Here is a 20,881-nt window from a genome sequence, read left to right as displayed (position 1 = left end):
ATACTAAACATCAAATCTAAATTATAAGCTACCGTTTACGCTTCTTCTCCCCTCCTTTTTTTTGCATCACTACACCAACTACCAATATTTTAAAAATGTTTTTTGTATTGCCTCTTACTGTAAACCTCAACATAATTTATTAGTGTCTAAAAGAAAAAAAAGTGCCCACGACGCTTAGGAGAATATTTCCCAGCATGCTTTGCTTCACAAAAAACCCCCTCGCCCGCTCTGCTTTCAGTTGCGTTGCTTCCTGGGAAATATAGTTCTACGGTGCCGGCCGGGCTTCTGAAGCTATTTGTGAGGAGGTGCCAAGATGGCGGCCCTGTGGGGCGGCGGTGCGGGACACGCTGGGGCTGGCGGAACCCTCCCCATGCGGGCTGCCTCGGAGCCTTTGGTGGGCAATAGCTTTTCTTCTACTCAGGTACCGGCCGGTCTGGTTCCTCGGAACTGAGCTTGAGAGTTTCATTGAGCCGCATCGGCTAACGCTAGATGGACACGTGGAAGCGGTGTGTCTGGCATAGGGAGGTGGCAGCGGCAGCGGGAACGCGGGCTGTGGGGGCTTTGGAATGGAGGCACCGGGAAGCATGTGCGGTAGAAAAGCCGCCCAGGGAGAGGAGCTTGTGAGAATCTCAAAGCGATGCTTGGGTTGCACGGTCCTAGTCGGTGGCCATTTCGCTTGAGCTTCCATGCAGTTGGTAATGGTGGAATGGGCGGACGGTGTGCGGCAAAATTAGCCTAGTGGACCAAATGTCCAGGACGAACAGTTCAGGAATTTGGGGTATTTCTGAAGACCATCTGCCCCTCGTGATGCAGGAACAATGAAAGTCGAGAGCTTTTAAGGCAAAGGCAAATCCTGGACTCGCTAGGTGTGGCAAGGCGTCCTGACCCAGTGAATTTTTGGCGTAGAGTCACACTTTATTTGAGTTTGTGGAGCATTTCGGCCTTGGGAAAATATGCAAAAAGAAAACTCGTCTGTAATATTAGAGTACTTCTTTCCTGCGTTTCCGTCGTTGCTTTGAATTACTTATCGAAATGTTGCTCTTTGTGGCTTTAATTTTTCAATCGACTCTAAAACTTTCGTTTGCTTTATCCCCTTCCCCCAATGTGCCCAAAAAAAAATCCCTTAAAAGAATTTAAGGAAGTGGAGACCAGGGTATACCTAGTAGGCTGATGGGGGAGCACCAACTAGAAAGTATTCCCTTATGTAAAAATGAATTCCAGTGCTTTTCCTTGCTCTGTTCTCCCCTCTTCGTTCCTGGGTGTGTTCATATCCTCCCACTTGCTGATCCTGTTCAGCCCCATTTGATGATGCTCTCTCTCAGCAGTTCTTTTTAAATTCTTGTATGTAAAAATCATTTTGTGTGCGTCTACTTTTAAGTATTCTTGCTTCTCCTGTTCTCTGAGTTTGATGTTAGCAGAATCCTGAATGCCTTGTCCCCTTTAAATAAATAAAAAAGTAACTTGCAGCAAATCATTTCACTTTAGAAAGCAGTTTTAAGAGAAGCCATTTATGGGAACTTACTACACAATTGTACTAAATGACAAATAGAAATAATGAGCTGTTCATTTGAAAAGTCTGCTGAAACGCCTACTCTATGCTTTTTCCTGCTACACATTATGAATGTGATGAGAGATTGTGCCATAGCCATAAGTAAAAAAGATAACATTTTATGTTGCTGTGCTAAATAATAGTTACATTTAAATGCTAAGTTACTAGTCTTTTGTAGTTAAAATAAGATGTAATTCATTCCCTTACTATACAAAATACTGAGGCTGTTTGATTCACATTCTTAATAAGATTGGAGCAATATTTTAGTTTTGCTTTGAATCAACTTTTTTTTTAGCTTAAGACTTTATCTTTGGAAGTTAAAATTTTCTTTGTAAGTCTTAATATATTTTGCACAATGGTAAGGACACTTTTTAAAAAATTCTACCCAAGCACAATAATCGGTTTTCTGACTGACATCTTCCCAATTCTGTAGGATCTAATCAGGAGACAAGAGAAAGTGGAGAAGAGGGAGAGGAGGGCAGAGAATGAATTACAATAAAAAAGACTTGGAAGTGGGAAAAGAAACCCAGAAAAATATGGGCTTTAAAACAAAGCATACATATTATGTTATGCAGCAGGAAGATGGGTGATTTAAAGCTTTAAACTCTTCATGAGTTTTGTTGGAATAGATTTAAAACTGAATTTTCCCTCATCACACAACTTAAACATAATTCTTTTTCTAAACACATTGTAAACCATATCATCACTATATAAATTTGTTTGATGTGTCTATTTGTACCTTTTTTGGGGCTTGTTGAATATGGCATGATGAGTAACATAGTGAAGTGCCTCCAAAGTTTATAAAACTAAACAAGTATTGCTTCTCCTATTTGTTTGCTTGGGACTGCCTTCCCCCTAGCAGTGTTTCTCAACCTTGGCAACTTGAAGATGTCTGGACTTCAACTCCCAGAATTCCCCAGCCAGCTGGCTGGGGAATTCTGGGAGTTGAAGTCCGGACATCTTCAAGTTGCCAAGGTTGAGAAACACTGCCGCTAGCATGGTGCCTTTCAGAGATATTGGCCTTCCTTTAATGGGTCACAGACTAATAACTAGCATTGGAAATTAGAGAACTGGAAACTTTGGGTACACTCACAAATGTGGACGCCAAAGATGTGAAATGATAACCCTTTAACTTTGTGTCTAATATTACATTGGCAATCAGCCAAGAAAGCAAACCAAAGGATGGACTTGAGTCTCCTGGTAATTTTATTTATAATTTTACTTCAGTCATCATTAGAGAGTGCTTTAACTAATCTCATTAGTTTGTGGCAAAGAAACTGAAGCATCACATTGTAAGAGTTGAAAGAAATTCTTTTGATTAATTTCACATTCAGTTGACAGAATTAAAAGGAATATTAAACTTTTGTACTACCATGTTTCCCCGAAAATAAGACAGGGTCTTATTTTCTTTTGACCCCTGAAATAAGCACTTGGCCTTATCTTCGGGGAGGTCTTATTATTATGTTTGTGAGTTGCAGGAGGCGGCGAGTGTGGCCACCCCATAGCTGCTGCTGTGTTGCAATATTTTGGGGGAAGGGCTTATTTTCAGGGAAGGCTTATTTTAGCGCATGCACTCAAAAGCCCAATAGGGTTTATTATCTGGGGAGGGCTTATTTTCAGGGAAGCAGGGTAGTCGGTATTTTCAGAGAAAGATATGTAGTGACCATATTAATTTCAACTTTAGGTAAATTCATTGATAACCAGTATCAAGGCTTCTTCGGTTTTTCTATTTTCTACACTGCATTATTTTTATGCCAGAAGTATAACTGTGGTACTTATTTATTTCACAACAAAATAGTAATGTTCAGATAGTATTCTTTAAGAACACATCTCTTATTCTAGAGATGACCACTGTCTTTGAGGTATGAAGGAATAATGGGAAACTATTTTTAGTTCTATCAGCATGGATGTTCAATATGCAGCTCCAATAAAGGAGAATATTTGTAGTTTAGAGTTGAAATGAGGGGTCCTTGGTTGTTTTCTTGCAGAAGTTTCATTACATAAACTAGTAATGTTAGTGTAATATCTGCCAGAAAACAACCAAGCTCAGACAGCACCAAGGATCCCTCAAAGTGCAGCTCTACAAATATGGCTGAGCATACTCGAGAAACATTGGAGGATGTACAGTGATGTTTAAAAGTTTTTGAATCCCTTTGAATCTTCAACATTTCTGCATAAATATAACCCACAACAAGGGAACCCAATTAAACAAACTGCCAAAACAGTTTATTTATGGAAAAGAATGATCTAAGGTCACATGTATTTGTGGCAAATATGTAAACCTTTGCTTTCAGTAACTGGTAACCCACACCCCACCCCATAGGTAGCAATGACTGCAATAAAACATTTCCAGTAGCTGTTGATCCTTGATTTAAAGCAAACTCCTTGCAGGGTCTGTTTCTGTGCAACACCTTGATGTTTCGTCTCACAATTCTAGCCCTCTGAAGCCAGTCAAAATTCGGTATGCCATAGGTACAAAAGGTCTGGTGACAATGTGAACATGTTTTCTCTGTTATGGTTTAAAAAAAAAGTGATTTATTATTACATTTGCCTTCTGCACCTAATTTCCTACTGTCAGCATGCCAATATTTAACCGTAAATTCATCTTCAGAATTACAGGAGTAGATGTTGAAAACTGCATTAAAATTGATGCTGTTTAAACATTTGTATGTATATTTTTCAAAGCTTGGTTCTTTTTTGGAAACCTTCTTGTTAATTGGGATAACTGGGAGCTGTTCTATCTCATCTAAAATGCAGCTGGATGAGAGAGACTATTACAGGTTAATCAGCAGAAGAGTATGGGAAGAGACGCAATCATGTCTTGGTCCTCCCAACTTTCTGCAATTAAAGCATCCTGCTTATCTGATTAAAAACTTCAGTGAGCTTCTTCAGTGAGTAGTTTGTTTCACATTGTGCTTGATTACATAGATGCAGGATTGTAGATAGTCTTGGTTGAAAAGATTTGCAGTAATTGGAAATGTGGGCACGCGAGCCATTGCTCAGTACAGCTTAACTGCATGCGTGCACGCCTCCCGCCAGCCAGCTCATTTTTGGGTCATGGCTGTGCATGCAGGAGACGCACACACATACGCGATGGGGCGGGGGGGGTCACATGTGTGGGGGTGTGGAGGAGGGTAGGGGGTGTGCCCCCCACAGTCTGTTTTTTGTCCCAGGAGGCTTCAGGGAGGCCTGCTAGGCCCAAAACGGGCCATGGGGGGGTTGTGCATGAATGCGCAGGGGGCAGGGCATGGGGGGTGTTGCATGTGCATTTCATTATGGGTGTGGGCATGCTGTTATGCACATGCACACGTTTTCAGCGCACAAGGACAAAAAGGTTAGCCATCACTGAACTAGGAGAAAACCATATTTGCAGAATAGTAAATTTGGGTCTCAGAGATGTAAGGTTTTATTTTAAATGCCCAGCCTCTAAATCTAAGCTTTTGGGCAGCTTGGAAACAAAACATAATACTGTACTCCAAAACATCAGGTATTTTGGTAATAATGAAAATCAAAGCATTAATTAAGAAAACATGGCAGTTTTCTTAACTAATGCTTTGATTTTTGATGGATGAAACTTGTAAAGTTCCCAAATTCTAGAAATGGAGATATGCATACTACAAGATCATATTTGGTAGTTGCAAGAAGTCCTTTGCGTTTCTCTACTTCTGTTAAGCATTATTAGCATTCAGTTCCGCATTTAACCTGGGTACTAGAGGGAATTATTCTGTGCCCTAGAAGGTAATACTTAATTCACATTCAGCTACTTACTTTCTTCTGTGATTTATTTTTACTGCCCCGCCCTTCTCCTGTATCTTCTCCATCCAGTGTTTACTGGCAGAGGATTTGCACTTGGCATCTTTGGAAGCAGAAACCATCCTTGAAGCTGGGGAATTCCTGGAAACAATGCAGGACTACTTAGACTCTTCTGTCATTTCCATCATTGAAGATTTCAGCAGTTTGACTGAGGTGCAGTATATTATGTGTGCTTAGAAGAGATGACTGACTTTTGCATTGCTTTTTGCATGGTATCATGAACTAGGGTAGACTGCTGTAAAGCCCTAAATGAAGAAAACAAATGTCGTAGCCTTTCTTCTTGCCTTAAATATAGTGAAACTGCAATTCTCTGCTTTCATTACATTGTATGCTTTTGTGGACAATAAATGGAGTGGGGGGAGTTCTGTGATGAAATAGGACTACTTCAGCCTAAGAAGTGGTTTTATCTTGAACAGATAATAGTTTTATATTGAATTCCTCATATTCACCTGTGTAGTTTCTCAGCAAAATATGAGAGGACATGGTTTTAAAAATGAAAGAAGCTCAGAAGTTGGACTCTTAACACTCTTCTTGTGCCAGAATCCTGAAATTGAGCTGCTAAATGTTCAGAATTCAGCTCACATTTTCCTGGAATGAAAGTCAAGAGTTGCTATTTTTCTGATGCTCTCAATTTGCTTTTGGTAAATTATTAGTATAAAACTGGGGGCCTGGAGAAGCAGAATAATAGTTTTAAAAGTATTAGCTTTTGATATCACACTTCAATTTCTGTATTTGCGGAACAGGTTAGAATAGATGTAGGTATTAAAGGTTTTTATATCTATACATTTCAGGCTTTTATGTTCCAGTCATTGATTGTTTGGTGTGAAAAAGTCTTGGAATTTGACTTCAGAGTCCATGTATCTGATTTCTTTACTATGTAAATTTAAATCAGTTTTACCTATCAGATGTGATGGACAGCCAGGATGGTCAATCTTCCATCCCCCTGGTTCAATCAGATGGCTACAGTCAACACATATGAAGAGGACTAGGGCAGGGCAGGGTGATTTATTGGAAGAGCTCATATTATTGGAGTTGAACAATAAATAACATTTCTACTGTGGTTTGTTCTTCTAATAACAGGTAAAAAACCACATGGATACAGAGAATGAACTTTCCCTGTTGACGGCAATAACAGATATTCTTGATAGCACGGATGATGAGACACTGTCTCCCTTTGATCCCATCCCTGAATCTGAATTGCTCACATCACCCAGAGAGATAGAAAATTCTTCGGTATGATGCTATTTAAATAAATGTAAAGTCATCCTAACAGTTATTGTATTTCATCTCTGGAAAGTTAATTAAAAATACCATATTTTTCGGAGTATAAGACGCAACTTTTTCACTCAAAAAACAGGCTGAAAATCTGGGTGCGTCTTCTATACTGAATGCAGCATTTTTTGCTTCCCGAAACCCTGCCCCCCCCTCCACCAAAATGGCCATGCAGAGCCTCTAGGAAGCTTTTAGAGAGCTCCTGGGGGCTGGAAGGGCAGAAATGAGCAAAAAATGGCCCTTTTTTGCTCAATTGTACCCCAGCCTCCAGGAGCACACTATAAGCTTTTTAAAGGCTATCCATACTTTTTTTTACCAAAAATGGTCTGTTTTTTGCTCGTTTCCCCCCCCCCCCCCCGAGCACTCTGCAAGCTCCCTAAAGGCTATTCATGCCTTTTGGGGGGGGGATGGGCCCGTTTGTGTGAAAAACGGGCTGGTTTTGGAAGGTTTGCAGAGTGAAAAAACTTTTTTTTAATTTTCCTCTTCAAAACCTTGCTGCATCTTATACTCCAGTGCATCTTATACTCCAAAAAATATGGTAGTTATTTTTCTTAATATCTCCTATAGTTCTTCAATTAGATGTTATAAGCCTATAATATTTAAAAGTAATTCAAACCAAACAAAAATCAATTTGATGTAATCTAATATAGCATTAACTTTGCCCTTGTAAATATTTGGAATTGTTGCTTTATCTGTTCTACACACCTCTTGATATAGGCTGCTCAAAGTCTCCTTGAATCGCGAGTTGGGCAGTAAATAAATTTGATAATAACTGATTCATATTTAATTAATTTGCATGTTTTTCTCTTGAGTGGAATATAAATGATCCTCATATGTTCTTTCTTTAGCCTGAAATATGTACTGCACCATTTATGTATTTTTTGCTTGCATTCAACTTTAACTCAGTGCTTTCATCCTGTTAGTAATGCGTGAGGAATTGCTTTCTATTCTCAGTTAGCAGCTTTTGGCAAAATCTCAACTGCAGGGTAAAATTTACCAACATTGTTTAAAATTACAGAGGCATCTCCACTTGTCAGAGGTGTCTGCAGTTTAATTTTCCATTGAATTGGCATCCAGATTCGTCAAATTTAACATACTGTATTGAGAACTCTGCAGAGCAAGAGTGCCCTCTATTGCTCAAATGTATCTATTTAACATTGTTATGGTGTTTACAAGATACACAGGGGATGTTAAAGGACTACCTTGCAGATGATAAGGAAAGATGTTTCATGTTTCTTTGAGTTATTATTTTTGGTATTTCCTAGTCTCAGTATCATAGACAAGCATGACATTTCTTGTATTTTGATGTAATGAAGGTGGGTCATTACTGTAATTTGTGTTATTTCTAAACTTTTTTCCCCCCATCAGTTTCAGAGATTTCTTAGTTTTTCTGTGACACCCAATGAACAAGACTTACACAATATTGAGGATTTCCAGGAGCCAGGACTGTGCACCATTATGTCAAAGAAGGTGATATATTTTGTGAAAACTAAGTCATAGGTCACTCTAATTGATTCTGCCACCTTCAATTTCTGCCCAGAAAAAAACAACCCTGATCATGATTTGTTGTATGCTCTGTTTTGTATGTGTCCTGCTGGATTAAAAGCTATACTAATACTTCTAGTTTGGGTAGAAAAGGGTTGCCCAAATGTAATCTTTATGCTACATATCCCCATGTTTTAACTGGCATGCAAACCAGTAGAATGATAGTAGTGATTATACTCTCTGCTTCAGTCTTTGTGGGCCGTTTCATAGATATAGTTTAAGCACCCTTAAATAAAATTGCAGGGTTGCCAGAAATACCTTCTTCCCAATAGTATTTTGGTTACTTTCAGTTGTTTTTACTTTGTTGCATAATTTCTGATTTGATTCATCTTTCCCTAGGTTGAAGCCAATACTGCTGGCATTCCCTTCTCATTATCTTCAAGTTGTGCCAAACTTTCGGCTTTTTCAAACAATGCAAGTAGCAAAGCATTCTGGGGGGAACAGAAGCTCTTCAAGACTAGAGAACAAGAATCCCCTGTGCTACAGGGCAGCGATGGAGAGGAAGAGGAAAAAGAGGTTGCACAAGGGTGCAAGGAGAGTCTTACAGCAGCTGTGAAAGAGTTGGAACCTGAGAGAGACCTTGATGAATGCGATGACCCCTATATTATTGCCGCGGAAAATATTTCTCTTGATGAGCTAGTGAGATCAGTGCACTCTTACTGCCAGCCCACCCTCACTCTGTGCCTGAATTCTGATAATCAGTCCCCTGCAGAGAAGAATCTCACAGGCCCACTTGTCTTAGAAATAATGCCTGATGGTGGAGAGCTCCTGGAGATCAAGCTCTCACCTATAATGGAAAGCAATTACACAACTGGCCTTATGAATACTGAAGCAGAACTTTTGTCCCCTGCCCTGGGAAAAGAATTGCCTGAACACATGATAAGATACGTAGGTCCTGACCGAGAGCTTGACTCACACAAACAAGATGGGAAGGTAGTTAATGCTGCCCTTCCAAATATAAAAGATGGTCATCCACAGATAGAGGACGGCACTCAGAAATCAACAGGAAATCAAAAGAATACACCTGAGCCTGCCTCAGTGGCTCCAAAAAATGTCAAGTTCTTTGCTTCAAAGAAGGGTTGTGTATCTACAAATATTAAGAAGAAGAAGAGGAAGAAATCCAGAGAGGAAACAAAGTATCACAAGACCACAAATTGCCAACAAGTGTCTGCCTGTCCTCGAATGCAGACCAGGATTGAGGCAAGGAAATCTGTGTCAGATTCTAGTTTTCCAAAAAAAGAACCAGAGAAAACCGGTGGGAAAGAATTGACCCTAAATCAAGTATCTCAGACAAAGGAAACACCTGAAACTCAAATAGAATGGTCAAAATGTGTGAGAGAGAAAGGGTCCAAAAATCTGTCAAGCTTAGTAAGTGCAAGGGATTTGCCATATGCAGAGGAGCCCACACAAAATCTAGGGAAATCTGACCTTGTGCCTATAGTCCAGAGGGATGTCCCAGGAGAACCCCATGAAAAAAACCAGTTCCTCCTACCAATGATTGAGTTGTCTAGCTCAGAAACTTCCCAAATGCTCCCTGGTTGCACTACAGATCTTACAGAGCAGCTGACCAAGGATACACCTTGCTCTGAAAATAAAGACGTCACCTGTCATCCAAGGGAAGCTAAACCTCGACCTCTCAGCTTGAGTGAATACAGGCAGCGCCGGCGGCAGCGCCAATCTAATAATGACAGTATCCAGAACACCAGAGAGAATCAGAGTGCCAGCAAGTGGCCCAGTGTTCCCAAGCTCCCAACAGAGTTGGCTGACCTTCCTTGCCTGAAAGCTCCTCTGCCATCCACCAAAGCCACAGCACCTAAACTTGCAAAGGAGCCTGAAAAACCTGCCGACTCCATTACTCTTGCCCCTGAGGACAAAGCAAGTGCCACGACCCTTTCCGTGCCATCTTCCACTGCAACTCTGAAACCAAGAGATCCTCCATCTTCGCAGCTTCCTTCACCTACACTTATTCCTGTTGTGCCTACTAGTAAAGTATGTGCTTTTTCTCACATTGGGCCACAAGTGTCTCCACCATTGTCCATACCTCATGTACCACCAGCTCCAGAGACTTTCCTACCAGCTCCTCCTAATCACTACAATTTGGGCTCATCCCAACCAGTAGGATCTTCATGGCCTCACTTTGCTCTTCTACCAGCTAATTACCAAAGCTTACCACCACCACCACTACCACCACCACTACCACCACCACTGCCACCACCTGCTACTGAAGCTTGTCCTCCTGTCTTCCATACAGTTCCCCCCTTACCCCCTCCAACGTGGCCTCCCCCACCTGTTCCTTTGCCTTTTGTTCCAGCCCTGCCTTATGGCTCTGTTGAGTGGGCTCCACTTCCACAGTCTTCCTACTGGTCTGGAATACCGGTGCCACCTCCAGTGTTGCCTGTCCCCTACGGAGATCAAGGAGGTCTCAGGCAAAGTCCTCAGGTTGGCACTTTACCTGTCTCATCTCTTTTTGATGGATTTCCTGGCCAGCAAAGTACAGCTTTAACACCGGAGTCCTCCTGCATTGGATTTCAAAATGTGGTCAGTGAAAGTCGGAGCCCGCCTGTCCAGATATGCCAAGTAGAAGCTCCCTCAGCAGTAAAGGTAGCTCCCAGAAAAATATCTGACCCAAGGAGACAAACACAGCTCTCCACAGTTCAATCCCAAACTGAAGTAACTTCAAGCAGTTCTCAGTCATTGGAGAAACTGCCTTTGTTGGCATCAGCTGAGAAGTCTTCAAAAGAAACAGCATTGACTCAGCATGGGAGCAAAAGTTCTGCCCTGCAGTCCTCAGGGGTGCCCCTCCCTGTGCCTCCTTCCCATCAAATAGTGGGAGAACCTGCTGGTAAATTGATGTTCTCAAAAGAAGACTCTCAGCTTGTAGAGAAGAATCCTGAACTCTCTGACTCTGGAGAAACTACGGCTGTTGCTGTGGCTCAGAACAACACGAAGCCACCAGCAGAGGAACATTCTTCCCTTTCAGCTTCCTTGGCACCTGGAAAACAAAAGGAGCCAGCTGAAACCCAGTCAGATGACATAGAACACGCCCTAGTGGCTCCCAGTCCTTCACCATTATCAGGGCTCCAGAAAGGTCAGAAAAATGGCCATCTTTCCAAGAAAACATCATCCCCTATGTGGAAAAACCAGCCTTTCATCAGCTCTGCACAGCATAAGCACGATAAAGATCTTGTTCACTCATTTATCAATGAGATTGGTGAGTATTTGTGTTATAGAAAGTGACTTTACTGAACATGGCTTAGGATAGTTGGCAATAATCCATGGGGTTAAAATTTAAGTCACAAATCATTCCATTTGAACGCTCTCTGGGTCAAGCCCTGGTGGGTTATGCTTTCTTTCAAATGTGAAAGCAATATTCTTCTATTCCCTCTTTGTCCGGGATTTGCTAATATTTTTTTTAAACTGCTGCTGTTCAGTGTTTTGTGTTTCAATACCTACAGTATGTACACATGCTGACCTGATTGGGAAAAGACGAGCAGTGAGCAGAATCTGTGTATGATTTGAGCCAATGAAACTTCTGTATGTGAAATTACAGAGTACCAATGAGTGTGTAAAATTAATGTCTCTTCCCCTCCCTTAGGAATTGAGGCCTCTGACCTATCTAGCCTGCTGGAGCAATTTGAAAAGACTGAAGGTGAGGAATTAAATAGGACAAGTTGACCAAGATATTGACTTTATGTTTGGTGCCATTAATTTTTTTTTAACTTTTTTGCCTAAAGTTATCCAAAGGATCAAGGAATACCTTCCAACTTCAAAGGAATTTTCATTAATTTATGGCTGAGTTTCAGAATAATACTGAGGTCTGATTTATTTAACCCTAGAGAGAGTTGCTTGGATTTGTACCATATGCTAAGCAAGCTATAAACTGATTTACAAACCACAACATGCTTACACATTGTTCAGGATGCAGAATTATACTTTTTTCTGCTTTCCTCTTCAGACACCTCCCTGCTTTTCTTGTTCCAGCAATACTTTTGTTTTATATTTTCAAAGTGTTTTGTGCTCATGATGAATTTGAAGCATTTTTAAAGAATTAAAGCTTAGATATATAACAGATCTATTCCTACAGTATTAGACTACCATCGTCTTGACTAAACACTGTTTTAGAATCTGATGTTGCCTTAATGGCTATTGCTATAATATATTTGACGTTTGTTTTCACTGTTTTTCAGCCAAAACAGAAGTATCTGCTGCATTAAAGAAAAATAAATCTACAGGGAATAATGGGTAAGCATAGACCCGATCCTAAGCCTAGTCTTTATCCTGTTTCTTAGTACAGGTAGTCCTCAACATAAACCACAATTGGGATCAGAATTCTGTTGTTAAGCAAGGTGGCTGTTAAATGAGTCATAGCCAGTATTACGATACAGGTAGTCCTCGACTTAACAGTTCATTTAGTGACCGTTCAAAGTTACAACGACACTGAAAAAAGTGACATGACCATTTTTCGCAGTTATGACCATTGCAGCATCCCTCATGGTCATGTGATTTATATATGAATGCTTGACAACCGACTCATATTTATGACAGATCACAGTGTCCTGTGATCATGTGACCCCCTTTTGCAACCTTCTGACAAGCAGAGTCAGTGGGAAAACCAGATTCATTTAACAACTGCAGTGATTCACTCAACAAATGTGGCAAGAAAAGTCATAAAATGAAAAGGGCAAAACTTACTTAACGAATTTACACTTAGCAGCATAAAGTTTGGACTCAATGATGGTCGTAAATCAAGAACTACCTCTGCTTTTGCCACAGTTGAAATTAAAGAGTTTTCATCAGACTTCACCATAGTTTCAACTGGGACCATCCTGGACAAGCCAAGTCCAAAAACGCCAGGGAATTTCTAGAAATCTGGCACTCAGGCAAACTAACCATCAATAATACATAAACAATATCTGCATACTATGCAAAAAGAGTTGATCAACAAGCCAAAACGGGAACAAAAAAGCAAAATACCTCCCCACCAGGAATCGGCACCCAGATGAGCATAGATTAACACCAGAGCAACAATCAAGTAAACAATACCTCAATCAAGAACCTGCCAACAATAAACAGACCAATCAAAGAACCTCTAAGACCACGCCCACCAATATGGAAGGGCAAGCCACTAGAACCGGGATGGTGAACTATGGCACGCTTGCCGGAAGTGGTACGCAGAGCCATCTCGTGGGCGCCCTAACGGTCACCCATCACTCTTCTGGATTCCAGCACACTGGCAGACTGGTCTTCACACATGCATGTACGCCAGAAACCGGAAGACCAGGTGACCATTGTGCATGTGCACGCTGGAAACTGGAAGCTCAGCTTCCCAGCGCACACATGTTCCGAGGAACTGCCCCCACCCTGTGCGTGCGCTCCTGTTTTGGCATGGTGCCAAAAAGGTTCGCCAACACTGCACTAGAATATAAATTTAAAAGAAACCCCACTCCTTACTAGCACTGATGTTACCTAGTTTGGGTAATGAAATGTCTGTAAGAATACAATCAAGGTAAAAGAGCACCAAGGATCTCTCATTTTAACCCTGAACTATTGTCCTTTATTGATTGTCTATATATGCTACTTGCCAAGCACCCAAATTTTGATCACATGACTATGGAGAGGCTATGGTGGTTGTAAGTGAAAGGACCTGTGGTAAGTCACTTTTTAAGCTTTTTGTAACTTCAAATAGTCCCTAAAAGAATGGTTGTAATTCATGGACTCCCTGTAATATTGTGTTATTGTGTTGTGCTAGTGCTCTTTGTTTTGGTGCTTTATATGCTAGGTAGGGAACTACGAATAATATTGTTGAGAGGTCTGTAATGGAATTTTTTCCCCTTCTTTTAGGTCTGAGATACAATGGGAAAAGAAAATGGTGGACCGACTTCATGCACCTGAGCTCATCAATGTTGCAGGTAAAATTCCTTTGTGGAATTCAGAATAGTTCTGAAATGGAAAAACCAAGAAATCACTTTTCCAGGATTCAGTCTTTTTGTCGGTGAGAGAATGACAAAGGATTTGTGATGTTTGACATTTTCTTTGGCATAACAGACTTCCTTAAGCACCTGTGTATAGTTGTAAAATATCCTACTGAGCAGTTGCTGAAGTACCCGATGGGACTTACTTGAAGAGTTTATCCACAGAAAGCCTGTTCTGTTGTGACTGGAGGGAGATGAGATGAGATGAAGGTATAAAATGTGGGTATTCGTATAGGTTTTGAGAATACTACACAGGTATAGAAATTGGTTTAAATACTTTTATACTGCTTTCCATAGTAGGTGGTTTGCTGGGGATGGCATGAGTCTTTACTAAGTCATTTTGAGTCATTATTTCTAATGAAAATAATCAATTTGCTCAGCTCATAGTTTTGTGTTTTAATTGATGCTCCATTTTCTTCTTTCCATTTTTATGCAGGTTTGACTCCACCAGCCACTCCACCCCATCAGCTGTGGAAACCTTTGGTACCTGTCTCATTGCTGGGACAGAATGGGTCCACAAAAGATACCAAGCTTTTGAAATCCCTAAGTAAATCTCACTGGAAATCTGTAACTCCTGTCCACGTAGGCGCTGGTGAGCATGACTATTGTCAATTAACTGCTGCACAGCCAAAGGGAGGTGCCAGATGGAATGTCAAACAGAACTTGGATATCACCATAAAGCCAATTAAGACTTTAACAAGACAAGTGCTAGGTCACACCTCTGCTGATATAAAGAGGCCCCCTGCTACTGTTAGACTGAAGCCTGTAGTTCCTACTTGCCAGAATCCTAGAGAAATTACCAACCATGTTAATTCCAACAAGGGCCAAACCAAAGATTCCAGGACAGTTACGGCTGACTTGAAACCTACTACCCTAAATTCAACATTGTTGGAGACCAGTCTTATACATCCATGCAAAGAGGCATTGGACCACCGGACTACTATTCCAAGGTCTATGACTAGGAGCAATGATGAGCCATGCTCTGTACTGCTGTCACCAGCTGCATCCCCTTGCCAAGATTCAGGAGAATCAACATTACAGCAACTTCAGGAGATTCAGCAGAAACCACTCGCTTCGAAACGCTCATTAAGATGCTACCGGAGCAGACAGAGGTCAGTTAGTCCAAAAAGCCAAAGGGGGAGAAGCCGACGAAACCATACTAGCCGGTCCTTCAGTTCAAGCTCTGATGGTGACAGTGATACTTCATCATCTTCATCGTCGTCTTCGTCGTCGTCATCCTCTTCTTCGTCACAATCACGTTCTCGGTCTCCACCATCCAAACACTGGCGAAGGTGAGCAATACTTTCTCTTCCCCATTACATAGATTCAGTATTTCAAGAATTAGATGTAATTTTTGCTGAAGCAATTGCTTTATATCATGAAGTGCCATGCTCAGGAAGGGATTCTGTTTGAACAAAATTAATGTAACAAAATTTTGGTTGTGAATGGTTGGCACAAATATGATCTCTGACAGATGTCTAGAAGATTCTCAATCATCCAGGTCATAGTTGTCCCAATGGTGCTTTTCAAAAGTCTAGTTGCCGTTTGAAAAGCACCTTTGGGAGAATCTCTGATAGACTCCACTTATTACATTTAAAGGATGTCATAAATTCTTTACAGCTTTTGTTAACTGGTTGCTGTTTTAGGAATGGCTGTATGTTTCAGGAATGGATGACTATGTATATTTTAGGAATGACTGTATGTGTGTATATGTTCTATTGAATAAATATCCTCATGCTGATTTTTATCTCAGCAGTTTAACTTAGTTCCTCCTGGAGATAATGCGTAAACTGTTCAATTTGTCTCTAGTTTTTTTGTCCTTATTTTAATTGTCTAAATTTTGTTTTCTCCTGAAAACCACAATTAGGTTTGATATTCCCTTTCATTGGATTTGTTTGTTTGTTTGAAGGTTTTCCTACTTTAGTTTAGTAAATAATATGCTGAACCATATACTGTTATTTGCAACCATCAACAACTGGTTCAGCACAATATGGTAAGTTACAAACTAAGTGACTCATATTGTGATGAATTAATATGTGATCCCGCTATTATAGCATGAGAAAATAGTGGGAAACTGTTCCAGTATTGGCAGCTTCTAGGTCAGTCTTATCAGACTTGCTAATCCTTCTGAATTATCACCTTTTTTTCCCCTATAAGTGGAATATAAATAAATGCAAAAGGCTTGACTTACTCAATATATATCGAGCAAATAAATTCATACTTTCTACTTAAAAAGCTTGATTTCCCAGTTTGCAATAGAATATAGTGCCTGACCATATGCGGCACTTAACAGTATTTCATCTACTTTAAGTATAGAATAGCTTAAAGCTGGCGCACATATGTTGGAAGTGCAGTCAGCAATGTGTTTATTTCTTGCAACATAATCTGTTTTTGTACAGAGTCACACTATTGGTTTATTTAGCTCTGTAGTGCTTAAACTAACTAGAGATTGAGGTATTTTTGCATCATCTACTACAGGGCTGTCAAACTCCCACCCCCTGGGCCAGATGCGTCACATGCTAGCCACACCCACGCCCAGTTAAGCAAAGTGGGGGGGAAGTCATGATACGTCATGTGACTGCGCTATGACAAAGTGAGTTTGACACCCCTGATCTGCTACTAATCTTTTTAACTGGAGATTCCTGGAATGGAACTCGGGATCTTCTAAGTACAAAGCAGAGGCCTAACTCCTGAGCTATGATTACTTTTTAGAACTTGATTAAAAGATTTAAATATTTTTGAAAACATTTGGACAGACAGTCATTCTCAGCAAATGCTGGCATACATCTTTATCTGTCCTATAACAAATATTCCTCCTAACCTATTTTTTTTTGTTCTTTTTTGAAAATATTTTTGAAAAATATTGAATTCTCACACAAACATGCAAGCCACAATCAACCCCCCCCCCCCAAAAAAAAACCAATGGTGGCTAGATACTAGATACTGATCTCACTTGTGAACATATTCGGGTTTCCTTCTTTTCCTAGATGTCGCTCACGCAATTCCAGCTCTTCTTCTGCTAAATGGAGCCATTCAAGGGGCAGGTCCCGCTCTCCCTCCAATTCCTCTTATAGATCAAGATCATCTTCCAGGTCCCCTTCTCAGCACAGAAGGAATAGTTGCAAGAAAAGGTGAGGAAATGGAATTGTTCTTTCTCTCCCTGATCCCTAGTTTTTTGAGGCATTGAAACGTCTTACCAAAGTTTCTGTTTTTGGAACACCCTTGTTATTTTATAGCTTTTCACCTCCAAATCCAAACCCAAATTATTATTTGGGGATGAGATGACATATAGTGAGTCAAACAGATTGGTCTAGAATCTACAGTACATTATAATTCCAAGCTGAAGTGATGTGTAAGAAATCAAGTCACATTACACACATTTTCTCTCTTGGGATTTTTGGGGGGGTCTTTTCCCCCATTGGTTTATAAGGTTTCTAAGCATGCCTAGAGAAAATTTGCCTTTTCATATGATATTGAACTGCAATTCTTAGCATTTGTTAGCATTTGCCATGCTAATTAATGCTGGTAGTCCAGCAATGTCTGGAAACATAAATTTCTCACTTCTGCTTGAAATATTTGGCAAAATATAACCCCGTGAACATTATATAAAGATTCCATCTAATGCAAAGTAATAAGTTGTTTTTAAACAGTGAGGTTTTTCGCAATGATATTTCTTCCTAGAAGTACTTTTTTCATACTAAATTGGTTTTTCCCCCTCAAAGAACCCAGAATACTGTGTTTAAGCTCAAATACATACAATAGGAAAATCTCTGATTTCTTTTCTCTATGAGCAATTCTTGTAGTATCAATTTTTTCATCTAGATACTTAGAATCATTGCTCAGAGTTTTTCTTGCAAGTTATTTGGGGCCTATATTTGTCTTATTTGTGTTCAAAGACCAAATGGAGATATTCTACCTTGATTGCATTTCCTAATCAAAGAATCAAGATATTCTTTTCTGTTTCCTGACATTTTTTTCCCCATAGGATAGGAAAGATTATTAATGAACACTGAATAAAGCAGTAATTTTGTATTTCTGATGCTCTGGTTTTTCTTAAAGCTACAATTCCAGCAGTTCCTATGAACGTTACCAAAGGCAGAAAAACAAATATAAAGAACGTGCAATCGTGAGTATATGTATTGTACAATAATATTGTGGGAAGAATACAACCTCCATGTAGGCCTTTTTTTTAGTTACTTTTTTTTAAAAGTCCATTGTATATAGAATTTTCTTCCATTGAAAAGAATTGCAGGATATAAAGCTTTACAGAAACATTTCAAATAAACCAGACATGGATTGAGAAGAATCCATATTGCTTGCTAAATCCAATAATATTATCTAACTACAATTCACTTTTAATAATTCAGATTCAATCATAACTTCTGTTCCATTGTGATCCACACCCTAGGAAGGTTTAGTTCATATCATGGTTTACTAAGAAAGTGGGTTGAATTTGCTGGCAAGAGAAAAGTGTCCAAATAATAGAGCTGTGACTGAATACTGGCCCTGAATTGTGTGCATAGGAGGAACGCCGCGTTGTCTTCATTGGTAAGATCCACAACAGGATGACACGAGCAGAGTTGCGACATCGTTTCTCTGTTTTTGGGGACATTGAAGACTGCACACTGCACTTCCGAGAGCATGGGTAAGGGGTAGCTCTGACTTTCCTTTGGGCAAAGGATTACCTACTGGGTAATATTGAGGTAATGGAAAAAAGGGAGAGAAAGGAATGGGGTATTCAGAAAAAGCAGCAATTCTCTTTTCTTCCCTGCTTATCCTGCATTATGTATATTATGACTGCAGAGTCCTTTAATACATAACTGTCCTGTTTGATAGGGATAACTTTGGCTTTGTGACTTATCGATACGCTGAAGATGCCTTTGCTGCTATAGAAGGTGGACATGCATTGCTTCGTCCTGATGAACAGCCCTTTGATCTGGGCTTTGGAGGACGTCGACAGTTCTGTAAAAGAAGCTATTCTGACTTAGGTGAGTCTCTGGTGGAGACTGATGAGTTGAAATGTTGGGCATCCAAATGATACATTTTTGTGCAGAAGGTTGGAACAAAAATCTGAAATACGCCAGGAAAGTGCTCCTATTTGAAAACATAAAAAAGTTTAGCCTTAAGTATTGGAGTTATAGGCTAAGTACTGTTTGATTTGCATTGCATTTTGTCTTGTAAGGCCTACCTGTGCACTGGTTTAGATATTGTGGTAAGTCACATTGCTTTGACCCATAAATCATGAGTTACAAATAATACTTTTTATGGCTTCATGTAGCTCATTAAATAAAAACCAGACCACAATATGTCATAATATGCATAACTGATTGTTAATTTTGATGAATTATTGTTCTTGTGGTTTCAGATTCCAGCCAAGATGACTTTCAACCTGCCCATCTGAAGAATAAATATGATTCTCTTGACTTTGACACCTTATTGAAGCAGGCTCAGCGAAGTCTGCGGAGGTAGCGCTAGTTTTCTTGGGCTCAGTTGCCCAGTAGGCATCTGCCTACATCAGCCTTACCTCAGATTGGTTGCAGGGGCAAACAGCCCCCTTCTGGCCCAACTCCATGTCCAGCATGATTTTGTAATGAAATATAAAACATAAAAAAAAATTATTCTCTATTTAAGGGAAGGACCTTTCTTTACAAGTGGGATAGGAATGGAAATACATTGACAATTTCTAGTCCACTTAATTGCTATGCAGACAATAAAATTCCAATTATAGACTTAACAGATCTATGGCTATTTCTCGCTCTATCACTACAAGGGTTAATTTTAATAATTGTTTTTCAGTTTATCACAACTTCCCCTCCCCCCCAAAAAGCAGACAATGGGTGCCAATACTCAGGAGCTGGGGTAGAGGGAAATGGTGGGCACCAATGAAGCAATTACAAGCTGCCTTCATTATTTAAAGGATCGTAGGTTTTACATGGGAGTAAAACGCTGCAGAGAACATTTGGTGTTTCTTGGATAGCCTAGCTGCTTTGTTCTCTTACTATGAATCCCTGCCTATTCTTACCTTTCAGTTTATTCTGTCTTTCATCTCTATGAATTTCTGTAGCAGGGGAATCAAACTCAAGGCCCAGGGGCCGGATCCGGCCCACGGGGTGCTTAGATCTGGGCTGCCCTGGAAACAGCAAAGGTGCTCTGCCAGTGAAAATGGAGCTCGGGAGAGCTGCTCCGTTTTCTCTGGCAGAGACTCAGGCCACCACAGGTGCCCCCGATATGAGTGATGTCAAGCTGGCTATGCCCACCCAGCCCCCCAAGGTCAAAAACAATCCTGATGCGGTCCTCAATTAAATTTGAGTTTGACACTTTATAGCAAACAATGAAAATTCTCCTTTTACCTTGATTAACAAATTCTACAAAAGTTATGGTTAAAGATGTGGATAAAGATGTGAACTCAATGTTATTCCCATTTTATGCAAAAAAATAATTGCATATTCTGGTTTTCATAATTATTTGCAAAAACAAGAAATTATTCATGCCACTGAGCCCTTATCCTGAGCATCTTAACCTGGTTGACTGTGCTGTCTGAAACCTCACTTGGTTTTGCTGGCTGAAAGTTCCAGTGAAACTATGCAATGAGAAATAAAGGTTTGCTAATTTGCTAAATTCTGACACATAAACTAGATTCTATCCAGTAAAACATTGTTCCACATACTTCTGAACTGAAATATGAATTAATTTTACAGGTAGTCCTCAATTTAACTTTAACAATGGTTCA

General features: G+C 40.1%; 1 protein-coding gene across 1 annotated transcript; it reads left to right on the top strand.

The window, feature by feature from the left end:
- Nucleotides 1-285: 285 nt before the first annotated feature.
- PPRC1 (PPARG related coactivator 1) lies at nucleotides 286-19,885 on the top strand. The gene is made up of 14 exons (XM_014053951.2): nucleotides 286-421; nucleotides 5,375-5,515; nucleotides 6,443-6,595; nucleotides 8,003-8,104; nucleotides 8,519-11,390; nucleotides 11,775-11,828; nucleotides 12,367-12,421; nucleotides 14,021-14,088; nucleotides 14,588-15,443; nucleotides 17,139-17,282; nucleotides 18,211-18,277; nucleotides 18,675-18,796; nucleotides 18,988-19,139; nucleotides 19,517-19,885. The coding sequence occupies exons 1-14, from the start codon at nucleotides 314-316 to the stop codon at nucleotides 19,618-19,620; spliced, it is 4,998 nt and encodes a 1,665-aa protein (XP_013909426.2). The 5' UTR covers nucleotides 286-313; the 3' UTR covers nucleotides 19,621-19,885.
- The last annotated feature ends 996 nt before the right edge of the window (nucleotides 19,886-20,881 follow it).

The sequence above is a fragment of the Thamnophis sirtalis genome, unplaced genomic scaffold, assembly GCF_051295495.1.
Source record: "Thamnophis sirtalis isolate CommonGarterSnake01/CBP01778 unplaced genomic scaffold, rThaSir2_p1.2 scaffold_11, whole genome shotgun sequence".
NCBI classification, from domain to species: Eukaryota; Metazoa; Chordata; class Lepidosauria; order Squamata; family Natricidae; genus Thamnophis; species Thamnophis sirtalis.
Note: the sequence above shows the minus strand (reverse complement) of the source record. Positions and strands in the feature narration are given on the sequence as shown.

Excerpts from the sequence above, each read along its gene's own strand:
- PPRC1 (XM_014053951.2), top strand. The coding sequence starts at position 314 with ATGGCGGCCCTGTGGGGCGGCGGTGCGGGACACGCTGGGGCTGGCGGA. Across the intron at positions 5,516-6,442 it reads ATTTCAGCAGTTTGACTGAG|GTAAAAAACCACATGGATAC; the intron begins GTGCAGTATATT and ends TTCTAATAACAG. Across the intron at positions 11,391-11,774 it reads CTCATTTATCAATGAGATTG|GAATTGAGGCCTCTGACCTA; the intron begins GTGAGTATTTGT and ends CCCCTCCCTTAG.